The sequence below is a fragment of the Chelmon rostratus genome, chromosome 8, assembly GCF_017976325.1.
Source record: "Chelmon rostratus isolate fCheRos1 chromosome 8, fCheRos1.pri, whole genome shotgun sequence".
In the NCBI taxonomy this organism is placed as follows: Eukaryota; Metazoa; Chordata; class Actinopteri; order Chaetodontiformes; family Chaetodontidae; genus Chelmon; species Chelmon rostratus.
In genome coordinates this window covers 5,503,346-5,522,919 of record NC_055665.1, presented here as the reverse complement: position 1 = coordinate 5,522,919, position 19,574 = coordinate 5,503,346, and the positions used below count along the sequence as shown (strand labels likewise).

The window sequence follows — 19,574 nt, the reverse complement described above, 5'->3', positions numbered from 1 at the left end:
TAGAGTTGAATGTCCGCAGAATATACGTATATTTGAGTACTCATTAGCTGCGTTTAGCTTTTATTTGTTTATATTGTGTTCAGCGTTGTCCTGCGTGCCGCTGACAAAAGTCATTTTCTTACATTTGCTGTAAAGTCAAATTAGGTCAGAATTTTAGATTCCTATAAGCCATGAGATTCTTAAATATCCTCCGTCATGGTATATGTGCTTTTATACTGCATTAGCAATTTTTAACTTTGTTGTGTGGGTGTTTAAGTGCGTAATCTCTCATCTCACATTTGTCTTTTAACTCTCACATTGTTCTATGTTGTATATATTGTTTTAAATATTGTTTACTCTGTAAGACACCTAAATTCTTTGTGAGATATTGCTCTACAAATAAAACTTGAACTTGATGAAGTATACTGTATATTGTGAGATCGTACATTTTCTGGATAAGAAACTGCTTATAGATATAACAAGAGGAATGTCTGTTTTAACTCAATAAAGGTTGAAGGCACAATAAGTTTTGCCGTGCAGCAGTCCTGTTCATTGGTTTGCAATGTTGCTGACAGTAACTTAACACACCCAGACACATCAAAGTGACAGCTACCATGATATTAACTGTATATCATATTCAGATGGTCTCACAGTATTTATATCACCGCAACCCCAGTAGAATATCCTTCACACCAGTGTGACATTATCAGACCAGAAAAAAAAGACAACCGGCTTCAATCTAAATTCAAGCCTCTTTAGTGCATCCAGCTTCAATTTAAATCCAAGTCTTGTCAGTGCACACAGCTTTTCTCTAACCCTCTTTTAATTCTCTCTGCCAGATTAATGTAGGAACCAGCAGCAGAGAGTGGCCGAGCGCTCTGTTCGACTAATTGAATATGCTTTAGTGCCAGCGAGTATCAGTAAACCTGAATTAACCTCACATTCTACCAGTTCTCCATCGATCTGGAGCGCAAATAAAGCCAGAGTTGCATAGTGTAGCTTTATTGCAACCATGCTGCTCGATGATAGTGTTTCTAAATATACGTAATAAGCAAAGTGGTTTCATAATGCCCGACTGAGCACAGCCAGTTCTGACTCCATGAAAAAGGAATCGGGCGCAGAGTACGGAGGAGTAGGAAACTCAGAGCTCAGGTAATCTCACTGAATGATTTTGCGACTATTGAAGAATCGTAGTGATTTTCAGCGGGGTTAAAGTGATGCTTCTCTGTGTCCAAATTTTCCGCCGTTGCCATGGAATCCAGAGGAGACAAATGGGCTGCGTTTACTTTTATCTACTGTATGAATTGTGAGGCAGTTACAAAATACATGTTTGGTGAGTCGAGGCACAGGTTTGTGTCATTTCCAGACAGATCAACACCTCAAACTCTTTCTTTTTACGTAATGGAGGCAAAATAAGAAAGTAGAAGCATGTATTTCTTAACATGAGCTGTAGCTAAATCATGGCTGATCTATTTTGAATTTTATTGAATTATTATTATTTGGTGGGTATTTATTTTCCATCTTATGCATTCTCTCTTTTTTGTTTTCATCCTTTTTTTAATCTGATTTTTATTATATCATGAAGAGGGATTTATACTTATCTTGTTTTCCATTAATTCTCTATCCTTGCTTTTATGTTCACTCTGTGTCTTTATTTATATAAAGCACTTGGTGCATGAAATTTCTTTGCTGTAAAGCACATTGAGCTGCATTTCCCGTATGAAAGGTGCTTTACAAATAAAGTTTATTTTTATTATTATTCAATCCGTGAGTCTTAAAAAGTTAAATTCTTGACTAGCCATCTGGATGTCAACACTATCCAATTACAAGGAGCTAAATATGGTAATTTTCCTTAATCACATCTACTTGAACAAGAACAAGCCCATTCACTCTCCCCCCTACTGCTGCCCTGCCCAGCGCAATTCATCACTGACAACTTGACTCATGGAAAAGACCCAGAATACCTTTCTACCCCACCCTGACACATCAGCCCACCAATAAGCATCCCACTTCTGCTTCCAGTGGGGGGAAAACACCTGCAGGCCATTTTTACTCTGCGTGTGGCAGGATTTGATTGGTCAGATGTCGCAGCGGCTACAGCTGGAGATGTGACATAACACCAGCTCTGAGGTTGCCGTGAGTGGGCAAAGGGAGCTGCCAGGCGTTCACTGAGCATCCACAGAGAGGCAGCATTAGGCCAGCACACTGACTTTTAACCACCACAGATGCTGCACTTACACCTCGCACACACGTTTTAAAGAACAGGAAAGCCTGGTATGGTGCCACCTAGAAGCTGCGATGTCCATTATAGCTGCAATTTTCCTCAAAGACATTCATGGTGTTTTGCTTGTACTGAAAAGTGTGGGAAGTAGTTTGAGAAGCTCCTTTGCTCAACTCGCCACTCAAGTGGGTGAACTTGTTGGATTTTCTCTTTCGGAAAGTGAAAAAAAAAAAAAATGGCGGATGCGGCCCACCAAAGTTCTATTACTGGAAAGGTGGGATTTTAGATTAGTTTAAGCACTTTGTATGAAGCATACTGATGCACGTAGATTGGCGGGGCTATGGTTCCCCGTAAAAGCATGAATGTAAGAGCTAAATTGTGGCCCATTAGATTTGGTTATTTCTTGTGCTTGTGGGTGCATCTACTAATAAAAGTCCCTCACTCAAAACTGTCAGAGTTTTAGTCAATATAGCACAAGCACAATAATGGGCTAATATTAACAACAGGTAGAAAACCAGCAAAGACAACTGGACGTTTTGACCTAGTGTTGGTGTTATTTTTAATATTTCTGTATCCAAACTAAAATGTTATGGTTGTGAGCTGTTACTGTATAATCTAATAATCATTACTGTTTGTTACTAATAATATATATACTACTAGTAATAATAATAATATGTGTATTCTTTGCAGTTGAATGTCATATGCACTTCGTTTTTGTGCAAGGCAACAGTGATTTGAAGAAATAACACTAACAAGGTTGAGAAAAAACACCAACATCTTCAGAGGACATGAACATCTAATCCGAATGATGATCTGGAAATATAGCTTTCAAGCTTCTTTCAAATGGACTGAAGTGTTGGACAATGTTTTATAAACAGTCAAGGGGTTACTAAATCAGGAATCATTCTCTGGGAACCACAAATATCCGTACCAGGTGTGACCAGTATTTGGACAAATATCTTGTTCTGGACCAAATGTTGGATGGGTAAACAGACCAGATGGACCAGACTCTTAGCAAGGCGGAAAAAGCTGTTACTGTCTTTCACAATGTTTATCCTAATCATGCATCCATGGAGTTCCAATAGCATTTCACTAAATTCCACCATTATCACCAGATGTTACAGCTCGGCTGACAGGTGTATCTGATATGGTGTCTCACATGTGTGCAGTTCTTTCCTCTTGTCTGGGAACAGCATTCTCTCAATTCTCTAACTTATGCAACCTGAAGATGAGTGGTTAACACCCAGAAAATGCATAACAACGCTTCATCTCAAAATAGTTCCACGAATGGATGCAGGTATAAGAATAACTGCAGTTGGACATGTCATTTAAGGTTCTGGGCCATGTTTGCGTATTGTTGACACCAGTGGTGCAGCAATCGATTTTGTCCGATTTGAATTGTAAATTGTGTGCCTGCAGGATTTAAGCATCCATGACGACTGCTGCATTGGGCAAGGTTGAAATCGATCTATTTCTGATTCGAATTTTAAGAATCAGGAAATTAAAAATGAACATGCTCCTCAAATTTCAGTCAGAGGCAAACTGTGCCACATTATACGAGGCAGAAGCCAGTCCAGGCATGGAGAGCTGGGAGTGGATAGTGGGATGGTGGCGTTAGACCAGGAGGGCAAGGAGGAAGGGATGGTGGTAGAGGAAGGAAGGGAAGGGGAGGGAAGGGAGTGCCATTGATCTGAAGAGGGAGGAGGGTGTTTGTGTTCAGCTTGGCAGGTTGAGTTGAGTGATGCTGCAGGCTGGCTTGCCCATATGTCACTACTGCTTCCTCAGGCCCAGCTGTGAGGAGCAGGAGAATATGGTGGGACGCCGTGTATGGATGGGTGTGTGTGTGTGAGAGAAGTGAGGGGAATGTGTGTGTGTGTGTGTGTGTGTGTGTGTGTGTGTGTGTGTGTGTGTGTAAGACTGCAAGAAATAGAGTGTGTAATGTGCAAAAACTGTACAATCTATTATTTCTTAACGGGGCAGCAATCAAACACTGCTGGCTGTCTAACTCTGGCTCAAACACGCACACGCACACACACACACACACACACGCACACACAGAAACAAACATATGAACACACACATGCAGGCAATAACAAAATTTGGCCATGCACCTGCTCAAATACAGGCATAAATTTCACCTCAGCATGGACACACACACACACACACACACACACACACACACACACACACACACACAGTCCCATGCATCATGATTCAAGGCTATCTGGCCAAAAGCGCGATTTGTCCTTCAGACCACCAGTAACGTTCTTTCACGGACAGATGTTCCTCCTTCTCTTGACCTCGGGCACGGCTACAGTGTTTAAAACACACAATGATCCTGCACAGATGCACACACACACACACACACAGTGAACAGGCCAAAAGGGCTGACATTTTGACCATTTTTGGCTTTTCACACCAGTGAGTGACCATTTGTATTATTTGCATGTCTGAAAAAAAACAAAAACAGAAAAACATTACAGGTTGACTTTGCAAACAGGTTATTACAGCCCATATTGCCGTTTATTGTTAGGTGGCGACCTGTAGCACACCATAATAATGGCGGGAGAAGAAGAGGAAGCCAGGTGATGGAGTAAAAAGAGCGAGAACGTCCACATTTGGAGGAAGGTGGGGTGGATGGATGGGTCAAACTGATAACGACTGGACGAAGTTCTGCTGCTACTCTCCAGCAGTGATATATGTCGATTTAGGAGCCACTGGCAAACGACCTATTCAGTCGTTTCAGCATGAGGACATGTTGGAAAAGAACTTTGGGGACAAAACTGTGGTAGGTGGCTATGGCACAGTGAAATTAGACCGAGACAGAACCATATTGTCGATAAATGATGTGAAAACATACTACAATCTGCCTGCTGTCATGCTTCTGTCACAGTCCTGTCTGGTTTTGTTGTTTTCTGAGTTTTATATCTTCCCCATTCCAACGGTTCTCCCCAGCCAATCAAATCCTTCCCCTTTTTATTCTCATCATTCCCCTCGCCTGAGCTTCTACGACCATCTCTCCAGGTTATATTTATTAACTAAAAGTACCACCCTTTCACTAATTCCTGATGATATTCGCTAAGAGCAACATAGATTTTCTGCTGAGGGAATACATTATGTATGCAAATTTGCTGAGCTTTGTTAAATATGTCGCTGAACGAAGCCATGTAATCATGGCAGTACAAACAGTATGCATCGCATTGTTGTTTGTTGCCACGGGAACCTATATGCATTCAGTTAGTGATGCAGAAAATAAGAAAAAAAAAATCTTGTTTGCTTCATGTAATATTAACACTTTAAATTTTACACAGCATATCATCCAAACACTAAAAGAATGATGAAGGCACAGCAGCTATAGACCACGTATTCTATACTTGGTCTCTTTTACACTGCTGGCATTGCAGCTCATAGTTAATAGAACGCTAATTAGAAAATTGATCAGTCTATTGGTACTTTTCACAGATAATATTCAGTCAATAAAATGCATTTTAGTTTGATTTAGGCAGAAATGTAAGTGATATCCTTCATTAGGGGACAGCGTCAGATCCAAATTCAAATCCTGAGTATTATGCTTGAATATGCTGTATCAAGTTTAATGTTTAAGAGCTCTTTCTATTGTACGAAATGTAAGTTGTAAATAAGACCATAAAATAAATGTGTAGATTATAAATGCTGAGTTGGTTTATGTGCTTGCAGACGTTTTGTGCATCGGAAAAGTTCAAACTACGCATAAGTGTCCACGTCCCACAGAGACAGACCTGGCCAAGTGCAATTCTTCTTAATAAAACTGATAAATGGCAGAGGATTGCCTTTAAGGTCATCGAGATCTGGCAGTTGCTCCTGGTAAGTTGGCAGGAGACAAATTGGGCCTGGTTTCCCTCTTTCTCTAGGTGCCTCCGAGGTATTGAAGACAAAAAAGCATACACTATCCACGGGGATAGGCGAATTAATCAAAACGTTGAGATAAACGCCATTTAAACCCTTGTATGTACAGGATGACCTTATGAAAAATGTTTTATTTCTGAGTGACAGTTTTTATTTAAACGCCACGTAATAGTTAAATACCAAGACTCTTTTGTTAACATCGCCTCAGGGGTTCAGGTCAGCCATCTTGCTAAAACAATCAACCTTTCTCTTCTGAGAGTCACTGCCCACCTACGTTTATTACATAATTAATCCCTCCAACTCCCACGCGACAGCCACCTGAATCTTGTTCTCCAGGGTCATGAGCAAACATACTATCCACCTCTTCATGCACTGTGACAACAGTAGCTACAGGCTGAAGCCACCGAGGTGCTGCGGCTTGTTTGCAGACCTGCTCATGCACGAATGCTTTCAAATTCAGTATCATAGCTGAAAATGGGACCGCCAACATGCAAAGGAAGGCCTGCTTTTACCGAAGGGGAAAATCTACTCAACAATCCTATTAATTTTAATTTGCTAGAGAACTGCATCTACTTCTCAGAGTGCTATGTATTTCCCAGCTCTTGCAGGCTAAACAAGGCGTGTGCCCCCTGTCAGTTTTTCTTGCGTAACACTGGCACAGTTGGGGAAGCGCAGCCAGGACACATGACTTGGGGGACAGGGCACTGGTGCGTGGCGGTGGTATATGAACCTCTGTCACCTCAGATTATTGTGAGATGAGGAGGAGGGGGAGAGGATGGCAGACAGCCATCACTGCCAGCCCTGCAGCTCCCCCTATAGGACAGAAAGAGGCAGAGCAGCCTGGACAGAGATTCATGCGGTTGGAAAACAAATCCTCACAGATTATAAATGGAAAAGAAATTTCAGGTCCAGAAAATTATTGCTCATGCTCATCATTGCCTACATTGATTTTTTTTTCCCAGCCAGATTTTCCCAAGTGATCCAGTTAGTGAAGAGGTCTATAACCAGCCAGCTTTGTTAACAAATTTCACTTCTCAAACTACTGTAAATGTCTTTAAACGTATCAGATGTCAACATAAGTGAAAAACTATCCAGTTATCACATTTAAATGCTCATGAGTGCATTAGAGCACTACTGCTCACACACGACACTGACAGCTATGGTTGCAATTAACAATTACTTTTATTATCTATTAATCTGCCAATTATAATGCCATTATAATTTCAGAAGTTTCATGTTATATCTGAACAACAGTCAATCAATGAATTAACTCAAGTGTTTCACTTCTAATTAAAACAAAGAGTAATGAATACTGAATGTAAATATTTGTAGCACTAGGGGGGCAAAAAAATCAAAATGAAAACAAATTAAAAACAGGATATGATGCATGCAACCTCATGCATGATCCCTGCATAAATGAAGCCTACAGTGTTACATTTCTGTTGTGACTGCTTCACAGAAGTGTTGACTCAAGTTTACGGCAATTTCTGAGCTGTTGGACTGCATCCATTTGTACCACAAAAATATTTTTCTTCTTTTCTTCCTAATATATGATCACACAGACAGAGTAACACTAAGTGACATTTTCTGCTGCTTCAGGCTGCGCGCTCGCTTGTTTTCTGAGCAACACGTTTCTATTTTTCTTGCTTAGACTGCACGTACGACTTTCTACCAATCACACGCAGACGCTCAAGGGAGATAGTGTAGAAGTCACATTCACTTGTAAGTGTGCGATGACAATTCAAGAACAAAAAAAGAAAAATAGTACAAGGGGGTGCTGTAATTAGAGTTGGCATGTTTTGCCTCGTCATTTTTAATTTCACAGGCGGTTTTTGAGCTTTCAAAGGTATTTTGCCCTGGATGCACAGTGTCAAAACATGCCACTCAGACAACACATCTTGTCGGCATATCTATTATCCTTGGCAAGTTAAATGAGCCAGGGGTGTTGACAAGTCAGTAAGGGTGTAATCCCATTCTAGCCTTATGAAGTGCCTCCACTCCATCACTAGGAAACAGTTCAATGAACCCAACACACCGGGAGTCAAGAGCTACACAGGCGCACGATTAACACACATTTCCATAGTGACACATTTCAGACACAACAGAGGAGTCTTGTTCCCCGAAGCGACACCTCGGCTCTCCGGGACGACGTCCCTCCTGCGTCTGTCTGATGGCCATCATTCATAAAACATTTTAAAAAAAAAATCAAGTGAATGGAGCTGTGAGGAGGACAGAGACAGGTGGCCTGTGGGAGAGCCAGAGACTCCTGCCAGTCATCCCAGAGAGAGGGAGGGAGGAGGAGGAGAGAGTGAGGTAAAAGGATGGGGGCAGAAAAGAGTGTGAGAGAGAGATGGGAGGGGGTAAGAAAGACGGAGAGGAAGTGTAGAGACAGAAGGAGGGAGGGGGGGCGGAGAGTGAGAGATTGCGCAGGGTGGGAAAAGAGAGAGAAGGGATGGAACAAGATTGATAGGAAGCAACAGAGAGAGAGAGAACAGGAGAAAAGGTAAGAGTGATGGATCGATGGAGGGCTTTCAAACCAGGATTGAGCCTGGAGGAGGCAAAGATACAAGAGGGAGCCGGGGGTTGGACAGGTGAGGCCGAGCTCTGAGGCTAAGCATATACGCAAACAGAGAATCAGAGAGGTGAAAGGTGGGTATTTAAGATCAGCTGATAGCAGCAAGACCGGTGAGGAAAAAGAGCGAGGTCCTCCACTGATCCTCTGTATCGCCGCTATGGCAACGTACAGTATGCCTGCTTTTGTGCCTCACCACTGAAGCCATCTAAAATAAATAAATTGAAGGGTGGGTGTGTGTGTAGAAAAAAAAAAGAGAGAGAGGAAGAGAGAGAGACCCGCTCGGCATGAGGTGATTGACAAGCATGAATATTTAACGCCTCTCTCCGTCGCCGAGGTGACGGCTATCAGCACGTCAGTCCTGCCTCCGACCCATTCACAGCTGCTGCCTTATTGGCACAATTAGACAGGGATAGGGCTCTGATTAATTGAACCAGGCTCTCCATTCAATCCCTCCAGAGCAGCGCAGGTCTCTTATCGGGATCACAGCGCGCTCTATTCCTCTGAGTGATGACAAGTTGAAATACTATTGGCAGGCGTGCACAAACGCTACAGCGAAGTCGCCACCAGTACGCTTTGACTGGCCACATAAAGATTCATTACTTTATTGACGCGCCAACATAGCTGAACATAGGAATGTGCCTCAGCGTAGGGCTTAAATCAAACGCCGTACACAAACACATTCTGTAAAATACACACAGTACATAAAATATATCAAACAGCGAGGAAGATAACAGTAAAATACAATAAAACAAAGATAAAAGATAATAATGAAACACCAGAATGACAGTATAACCATATAGCGAGACTTGCAGCTACCCCACTGTACTTCTATAAAGTGCTGGTGAGTCAGAGTTTAGGGCTTTAAAGTAAATTAAAAAGTATATCAACGCATAAATGGCCTAAAAAAGCCTTGTTAAGTTTGGGGGAGGTGACCTATGGATTTTACGTGGCTCTGCTCCATTTATGGTGGTGTTATGAATCAGCAGTATTGGCTTAAACTGTGTAATAGTGTGTGTAGAAGCAGTTTTGTTGCAAAGCAGAGGTAGAAAAGTTGAAGAACAGTACCCTCTCCTGGCCTACAGAGCCAGATGAGAATTACTCACAGCCAGCAGCAGGTTCAAGTCAGGAACAAAAATAGTCAAGTTTATCAACACTAACCTACAGCTATGCACATTTTAAGGAAACTGAAAATCAACTGGGGGAACACAGAAATAAAAATACTCGAGAAAGAGCTCCAACAATTATATTCTGCTGGTTTAACAACCAAAGGTTTCGCTGTGAAGCTCCACAGCTGTGAATGTGTTAAAACAGCTGCAACACAGAAGTCCTGCTAAATCATTCCTTCAGATAAATACAGCCTGAAAAAGAATATTGTTCTCATTAAAACTAGTTGATTAAAATTTCCAGCTACGTATATGTCAGACTTCACCTTGTATTTAAAGGATAACTTTCGCTTTTTACAACCTGGACTTTATTTGTAGCATTAAATACGACCATTTACTCACCCAGACAACTTTGGTGGCATTTGGAGTCGTTTTGAAGAAATTAGCCCCAGAGGAGCGGCGCGTACATCCGTATAATGCAAGTACTCGGGGCATAATCTGAGCTGGCGGTCGGCTAGTTTAGCTGTAGTTTGGCACATCTATGGTTCATTATTGCGTATTCGTAGCCAACCGCCGCAGAGTTAGCCGTGTTGTGGCTGGCTGCTTGCAGCGCGCGGCTTTTCGGTAATGACATCATCCACATCAGGGGTAGTTGTCTAGAGACGCTGGATGTTGATAACATGCCACCACGCGCTCAGAGGGGAATAGCACCAGCATATCATAACAAAATATTGGAATATGAACGAGTTTTGCTAATTTCTTCAAAACGACTCCAAATGCCACCAAAGTTGTCTGGGCGAGTAAATGGTCGTATTTAATGCTACAAATAAAGTCCAGGTTGTAAAAAACGAGTTATCCTTTAATGGTCGATTTTATAAACAAGCACGTAAGCAGTAAGTTATATTTATATAAAACTAATCAATTAGCAACTTTAAGCCTGCTATCTGTTATGTATTTTGATAAAGAACTAATTAACATATCAATTTACATGGTGGAGCATTATCAAAGACAGACATTTGCCCTGGTTGGAGATGCTGTCTGTACTCTGCTACTAAGACGTGGGTCACACTGGTTCTGGTTGACAGGGCCAATAAAGTCAACTAAGTCACTGGAAATGAAAACATTCTGGATTTCTGCTTTTACACCATAAAAGAAATAGGGTGGTGCTATTCTGCATTTTTCTATTTTTTGATAAATCTCAAAACCATAAATACATCAGTCTGTCTATCTAGCCCATAAGAACCCGGACCCATTTCTGCTTTTAGGAAAATTATGGGGGACATAAGACAGACTAAATAGACCACATAGAACACATTTCTATGTCACCACCCCCTACTGTCCAAGATCTCAAATGTTACATATGTGTCACATTGGGCGTTGAGAACTCGGATTATTTCATGTTTTAGGAAAATTTGGACGTGTGACACCTGTGTCACCGTGGGTTCTTATGGGCTAGAGTTCCCGAATTCCCTAATTTGTCCAAGCCTGCTGGTTCCTACTGAGGACATAAATCTCAAAAAATGGTCACAAATAAATTACAGCTGGGCACTGTAGTTTTTCACAAAGATTACCCAAAGAGGAGTACATAACACATACATACAGACTAATACATATTGGCGAATCTAATGCAAGTTTGTATTGCCTAAATAGGGTGTTTGTTTTGTTTCATCCTCTTGTATGTTGCTTCACTCACACTTCCATTTTGAATCTGGCCTTCTCAATGATGCTCACACTGCGAAATTTCTGTCATGCCAGATATCTGTTCAACCATGAGCGCAACTGTTGATTGGTTATGCAGTTAATCAGGTGTTGTGACTCCCTCAAACTACACTAAATGAAAACCGATTTGGCATAAATTCAGCCTGAATTCATCGGGGCAACCTATTTGGGGCCAAGATCGGGCTTAATCCATACAGTGTTCGCCCGGCTAAACAGAACGTAGACAGCACGCCATCACATCAAAATAAGTCTGTGGTACTGACATAAATATGCAACTAATCAAAAAATTTTAAACCTGTTAAGTCAGTGGTTGGAGTCAGAGTCAGGATTTCTCAGTTTCTCCACCAACAGTATCTGAAATACACCACAATGCACTTCGACCACAACCGGCACAAAGGGGACCTCTCTTGCTGTTTCTCCAATGAAAAAACTTGCACTGGTCTTGCACAAGTCTTACATTAATAAAGCTAATAAAATGGTTTCTTCAACTGCATGTGAAACCATGCTCTACAAGCCACAAGACAATAATTGACACAGAAGTATATGCAGTAGATCAGGCAGGCTGAGAGAACATCAAAAGCAGTGATTTACAACTTTTCATTCCAAAATAACTCAACATCAGAGATATCCAAGAGTTCAAGGGTGTTTTTTCTTCAAGGTTGCTGGTTACGCAGAGGATTACCAACAGTTTCCAACCACAGATGTTTACGTGAGAATGAACAACCTCCCTTGAAGATGAAGCCCCAATAGTGTTTTCATAAAACAAAAAAGTTTTGAGACCACTGGTTTAAAGGGTATGTAGGCTCTGTATATCTAATACCTACATTGCATCATGGGAGAAGGAAATAGGCTGTTACGTATATATCTTTAAAAAAAGATCAATTAATGCAAGTTTAAGTAAAAAAAGAGGACTTGACTGAGTTATCTATGGATTGAGTGAGCATGAAGCGATGGCAATCCGCCCCCCTCTGACCTCCTTTTAAACAGATATTAGCTCATAAGTTGGCTCACTTCAGTAGCACAAAGACTGCGTGAAACTCTTCTATACCAGGTCATACTGAGAACACGTCAACTACATTTTACCCAAGAATACACAAAGGAGTATCAATTGTGATATGTATGTGTGCCTATATATGTTAATCTCACACACCAGAGTAGGGATACGCCTCACGTATTGATCAATAGACCAACCTCTTTCAAACTAAAGGTTTGGGTGAGATAGCTTTTAACAGAATCTCAATTCATCATAAAACCTGATTGTCCAGTCAGAATCATCTTAAAACCCTTACACAGTACAATAATACTTAGTATTTAAGAGCAAAGATTGACTTGACTTTGACAAAAATTAAGACTCAGGTTTTGCCTTATATTTGCTGTTAAGTTGAAACTGTGTAAGGGCCACATATTTCCCTCAAGTGGTGGTGGAGACCAAAACAGTGTGAAAAGAAGAGCGAATACTGGACTTGCATTTGCTAGGTCACCAGAAACATGATTCCAAATGAATGACAGTATTGCTCCATGTCTGCTGGATGTGTAATTTTATAAGAAGAACCCAACCCTTTTAATAATAATAACAACAACAAAAATAATAATAATGATAACAAAAACTATTCATATAGCACCTTTCATACATGAAATACAGCTTAAAGTGACTTTAGCTGTAACACATTACATTGCTTTTACTTAAAGCAAGGCCCTAAATCCTACTGCAATGTGTGATTTGAATGTACCATAATTTAGTATATTAAGTGCCATATGTAAGTACATGCTGTATAATATGATTTAAAGCAACGGTCCCAACCACTAGGCCGTAGACCGGAACCGGTCCGTGGGTCATTTGATGCTGGTCCACACAGAATATTCTATATAATCAGTTATTTTTATTCTATTTAGTTATCATTTTATTTCCTTATTTTATTTAGCAATCTGGAAGATGTTTTATTTTGGAAAAATGACCAGATTATCTTCCAATTACATTCGTTTGTCCCTACGTGTTTTATGCATGTCAAGACTTGTCAAGGCTTGTCTTGGTACGCAAGTGATGGTGACCTTGAAGGTATGTTTGAGACAACGACTCTGTCGGTGTTCTGGATTTAAGTCAGGGCAGAATATCCTAAGATCGCCACAAAAGCACTCTGCTTCCATTTCCAACATCCTATCTTTGTGAAGGTGTGTTTTCTGCAGTGACTGCCACCAAAACAAAATCACAGAGTAGACTAGACATAAAGAACACACTTCGGGTGACATTGTCTCCGATTTCCCCTCGATGGGACCTTCTCGTTGCAAAGAAACAAGCTCAGGGCTCCCACTGATTCAGTGTTATGGTGAGTTGTATTTTTTATGCACTTTATATTTGTATTTATGCCGGCTGTACCATTCTATTCAATTGTATTTATCCCCCACCTCTGAAAAATGAAAATATTGTCTTTCATAAAACAAAAAAGTTTTGAGACCACTGGTTTAAAGGGTATGTAGGCTCTGTATATCTAATACCTACATTGCATCATGGGAGAAGGAAATAGGCTGTTACGTATATATCTTTAAAAAAAGATCAATTAATGCAAGTTTAAGTAAAAAAAGAGGACTTGACTGAGTTATCTATGGATTGACTGAAATGAGACTTGACTCCCTAAAGAACTGACTTGACTTGAGACTGAAAGCAAAAATTGTCAAGTTTTGATTTTGACTTGGGCAAAATGTCAGAACATGACAGGCAGACCTTGAATGGTGACACACCATGAATATTTCAGCATCAGCACTGAAATACTCTTGGTATCACTAAAATGCAATGCGTTGGATGTCAAGTGAAGAAATACACTTCTCTTTTAACATTTGTGTGGTGGGTCCTCTCTGAAGTCATCTATCAGGGCAAAGGGTGACAAATAATCTTTAAATGTCTGTTTGAATGCCCTGATTTTTCAACTGGTGTCCCATCTGTGAAAAACCAGCATCAGTGTATTCCTGGTGTGTGGAGAACAATACCTCTTCCTGGTCCAACATGTAGAGCTGATTTCCGGCGCTCACGCGTAGACTGGGGTTCCAGCGGTCGTGGGGTGGACGGTCGTGTGAGGGTCGGTCGTAGATGGGGCGCTCGTGCGAGGGGCGGTTGTAGGAGGGGCGGTCGAAGGAGGGGCGGTCGTAGATGGGACGGTCGAAGGAGGGACGGTCGTAGGAGGGACGTTCGTGAGCAGGACGGTCGTAGGAGGGAGCGTGGAAGGAGTGGGCTTGGGTGCGATGGTGGTGATGATGATAGGAGGGGGGGACGGCACACCTTGCATCTGGACAGGAGAGAAGAAGGAGAGACAAGGTGGGGGGAGGAAGAGGAGAGAGAGGGAGGAAAGAGAAGGCCAGTTAGGATCATCTGTAGTGGGGCTGTGATGTTGTGACACGTCAGTCCTCATACCATCAGTGTCAGGTGTCATTTCAGTGTGCGGGTCTGCCTGAGAGAGGTCTTCAGACATTGGTGATAATGAAACCATACAGGACAACACTAGAAACAGCACCTGAATCTGGGATGTTAAATAACAGTAATAAAATGTATACTATTTATAGAGCACTTTTTGAGAAAGATGCACAACACGTTTTCCAAAGGCAAGAAGATAAACACACTGACAGGACCAAAAACAACAGCATTAAATAAATACAGCAGCAAGAGATGACACAACACAGAAAATCATCTCAAAAGAATAGTTGGGACATTTTGAGTAACCCTTTCCAAGAGCTAATGATCAATGCCACTCTCATCTATGTCACTTAAATATGAAGCTACAGCCTGGAAATATTTAGCTTAGCGTAGCCTGGTAACAGCTGGCCTGGCTCTGTCCAAAGGCAGAGCCCAGCACATAACTTCACCTGTAAAAACCCTGTTTTCAGTCTGCTAAGCTAAGCTAACTGTCGATTTCCACAATAAAAGAATGAAACAATAACACAAATGGATCCTGCATCCACAACATTTGCCAATGTTTGCTTTTTACACACACACACACACACACACACACACACACACACACACATACATGCAGTACAAATGACAGTATCTTCCAGAATATATAATATCTAAACAGATGATTACGGACGGCTCAAAATCTCAGTACAACCCAATGAGTCGGTTGGAGCAGTTTGAGTAAAAAACAGCTGGACATGAGTCACGAACAAGAGTTGGACCTCCAGCAATGCTCTAGTCACCCACACCTACAAGGCTTAAAACACCTCCAGCTAGTTCACTGACCATACTTTTTTCTAATCCTCTGGTCCAGAGGAAATGTTCTCGATTTTTCCTTGCCCTTGTTGCCCTAACTTCAATCCCATTCATACAAACAGTACCAAAAGGAAACAGAATAACAGGAAGTTCCTATGAGTAAAACTTGTGTCCTTAGACAAATGTAACGCACCACCAGGTTGAGACACTCCTTACCTTTCCTTTCACACAACTTCTTCACTCTCAGAGCTTCATTTAGAAACAGAAGGCTCTTGAAAGTCAATCTGCGAACGCGCCCTTTGGATTTGAAATCAAGCCTCTATCTCTGTTAGTTTTATAGTCACAGCTAAAATGATAATTGTCTAATTGAAGAAGTCCTAGATCAAGCTCACCGCCAAAATCTAATCATCTGTTCTTTGGCCTGAGGCTGTCCACCAAAATTTAGCAGAAATCTGTTCCGAGGTTCCTGAGATACCCTGCTGACAGACAGAGAAACTAAACTATAATCTCCTCGGCGGGGGTACGAATTATCTTTGACGTTATCCCTGATTCCGAGGATCATTTAAGAAGATGTGGAAAAAAATGAAAATTATATCTGAGGGCTCTGTGCCTTGGATAATTTAAGAAATTGATCATACAGTATTGGAGACATTAATATGGATTTTTCCCAGGTAGCTGTTTGACTTCCGCTTCAGTGAAAAATGTGGCTAAGGACCTTTGGTAAATGAGGCACTTTGTCTTTTCTTCCTTCGCTGCTGTCTAAGTTTTCTGGCCTTATTGCACTGTTTTACCTTGTGTTTTAACTCAGGGAAATGCACCATAGGCACAGAATACTGCTGTGTCCATGCTGTGTTAGTACAATCTGTCCAAGCTTTTACAAGTTTTTCCCATAAAGTTTAATTCCTGCTGACAGTATTTATGTGCACTTACGTAATGCACTTTTCTATAGGGTGCAATACAAAATAACACAGAATAAAAATGCATTAGAAAGATTTCATACTTCTGCTCTCTCTTTCAATGTGACTTGTTCAAAATCTTCTCTTGATGCATGTGTTGTCCTAATATTGACCTCACATTTCCTCTCCCTCCTCTTAAGACTCCTTATTTATTAACTCTGTTTAAGCTTCAGACGTTTTTTATTGCTTTCGCATGAAGCAAAAGGCAACAGCAGCATCTCTCACATGCTTCAGATTACGCCACTGAGCATTTTATAGTTTTCAGCTACGAATACAAAGGCAAACATCTCGAGGCAGTTCTCACGCTTTATCCTGCTTGACGCTGGAATTCAAAGACTCCTTTAGAAACAGTCCAGCGGAACAATGCTGGGAACAAGTAAGCCACAATACGCTGTCTCCAAACACCAACGCCAACAGGCTTAATCAATTGTACTTGTTTAAAACTTTGCTTTATATTTAAAACAAAAAGATAATATCTCCCTACAAGGCAAACCACCACTCCGCTAGCATCAAAATTGCAAGCTCTGGTCCAGACGGGGAGATTCATGAATTAATTTTTCGTGAAAACAAGTGATCTTAAGCTAAAATAAAATGCAATTTTTAAGATAAATCCTGTGGCAAACAAGTTGAGGAAGACTTCTGCAGTGTGTGAATCAGTCAAAGTAACATTCCCCCAGTGGCTCACACCTCCTGCATCAATGAAAAGCCAAATTCACACTTGCAACATCTGCAGGCTGTACTACAAGGCCGGAACACACACACACACACACATACAAGTTTTCACACATATTCACAGACAGGAGAAAACTGATATTTATTTCACCCAATACACACATGCTCTGCAACAGCAGATCCAAGCTGTGGCCTCCAGCTCAATCCCTGACAGTGACCACTGACCCTTGTACTCGTGTTTGACAAGGTGACTGACGGAGGCTCGGCACTCTCTCCTCCTGAACGTAAGCCACAAACAATCACCTGTCGCCCACAATGCAGCCCTACAGCATGTCATAACCGATTGTTTTACTGCATCATCACTTCTCAGATTCTTCCCCTCGCTTGACAGGGGGGAAATTGACGGCTGCAGTGCTTCTCCGTCCCCAGCCAAAGCGCAAGAGACAATCGTGTAATCGCGGTAAAATAACAGCTCAGTTGATCTTTCAAGTTCCTGTTTGAATTATGAATCCAGCTTCTGAAATATAGATGAGCTCCTAAACAAGCACAGCTAATTAATATGGACAATCCAAGGAATGGAAAGGAGCAGAGCAGGGGGGAGTGGGTTCAGGAAGAAACACTTCTTTCATACATGGACTCACGTGTGGTCACACAGTTTTCAGCTCACCGAGGGGGGAGAGGTTTCACTTAAAGGCCCTTCAATCAGACAAATGGATGACGTTATGAAATAAAACCAGGGTTATTTCTGGTGTGGGATGATACACTCAGCTATCATTTTGTCCAGTCACAAAAAGTTGCACATACACTTGACACGTCTTTTTTTCTTTGGAGGGGAGTGGGGGTAATATGAATCATTTGGTGGGCAGAGACTCGAGAGCCATGAATATAGCCGCTGTGATGGGGCTGCATTAGAGGGTCACGATAGCCTCCACTGAGCCTTTGCTTCTGCGCAGTTTTTAAAAATGCAAGCGGCATGAGGACGAGAAAGAAAGTAGAAAGGATGTTCAAGTGTGCAAAACTGAAGCATGTGGGATGGGAAAACTCTGTAAGCCATTAAAAGCACATAATTCATTTAGGGAATTTTTGACAGATGGCTAATTGATTTTTATTTGATTTGATTTTTTCCATGTGGAGCAGTTTAATCCCAGGGCTTTCTAGGGCTGAGTCTTCAGATTATTCAATTATTGATTGATCTGCCATTTATTTTCTCAATTAATTGTATGTTTTGGTAATAAAACATGAGAACAGTAAAAAAGGTCCATTGCAATACCCTAAGGCATGAGGTGACGTCGTCAAATGTCTTGTTTTGCTCAACAGCTGTTCGAAATTATTCGGTATATTATTATGCAAATCCATGAAAAGCAGCAAATTCTTACATCTGACAATCTGGACATTGGCATTTTAGCTCACTTAAATGGTGAATCGATAACACTGAATGGTTATTTATTCAAATATTATCATTAACAAACGAATATTATAGAAATACTACAGGTAGCAGTGTGTATGAGCCTCTTGTGTGACTACATGTTGCTACTAGTCTCACTGATCATGAAGCGGATAGTAGTCTATAGAATATATACGCTACAATATAATCCAGAATGGAGTATTTAGAGAATATAATTGAGAGAATATTACATATCCGGATTAAAAAAGCAGAACAGACAAGACTGTGAGAAAAAGGCATACTTACTGCTACTTCAGAACCACGGACAGCGCCATGGATTTATCAATACGCAGCACAGTTAGGCTACTGATATTTCAGAGTCATGGTCAGGGCCAAAGAGTCTCACTTACAAACCTCAGTCAGATAAAGGATCAATGAGTCAGTCAGACTAAACTAAAATGTTCAACTGCACTCTCTCTGCTACTAGTGGAGGGAGGGGGGATGGCAGGTTAACAAGGGGGTTAAAGGGGGTTGGTTCCTTTTGCTAACAAAGGGGACGACATCCTCCCTCAAATCACCTATTGTACACAAGTATCAGTTTTAGACTTTCTGCATAAATAACAATAATGATTAAAAATAATGATTACAATGCCTCAGTGGTGTTTTTTCCTGGAAAAGTCCAAGTGATGCTTATGGAAGCAATGTAGACCAAATGTTTTTAATCTTATTTGATGATTAAAATACTTTACAATGGAGTTGAGAATAAAAGCACAATGAAGCCTAATGTCTTGCAGTTGGTCACATGTAGCTGGTGAAAGTAAGCCAGGATACTAACATGTGATATATTATGACGATTATGACTTAGATGGATGTGTCTCATCA

General features: G+C 41.1%; 1 protein-coding gene across 1 annotated transcript in view; it reads right to left on the bottom strand.

The window, feature by feature from the left end:
* Positions 1-14,755, bottom strand: part of syngap1b (synaptic Ras GTPase activating protein 1b) — a 102,053-nt gene extending 87,298 nt beyond the window's left edge. The window contains exon 1 of the mRNA XM_041942928.1: positions 14,465-14,755. Within this exon, the coding sequence (XP_041798862.1) occupies positions 14,465-14,482 (18 nt within the window). The 5' untranslated portion in view covers positions 14,483-14,755. The remainder of the gene's footprint in view (positions 1-14,464) is intronic.
* Between the last annotated feature and the right edge of the window lie 4,819 nt (positions 14,756-19,574).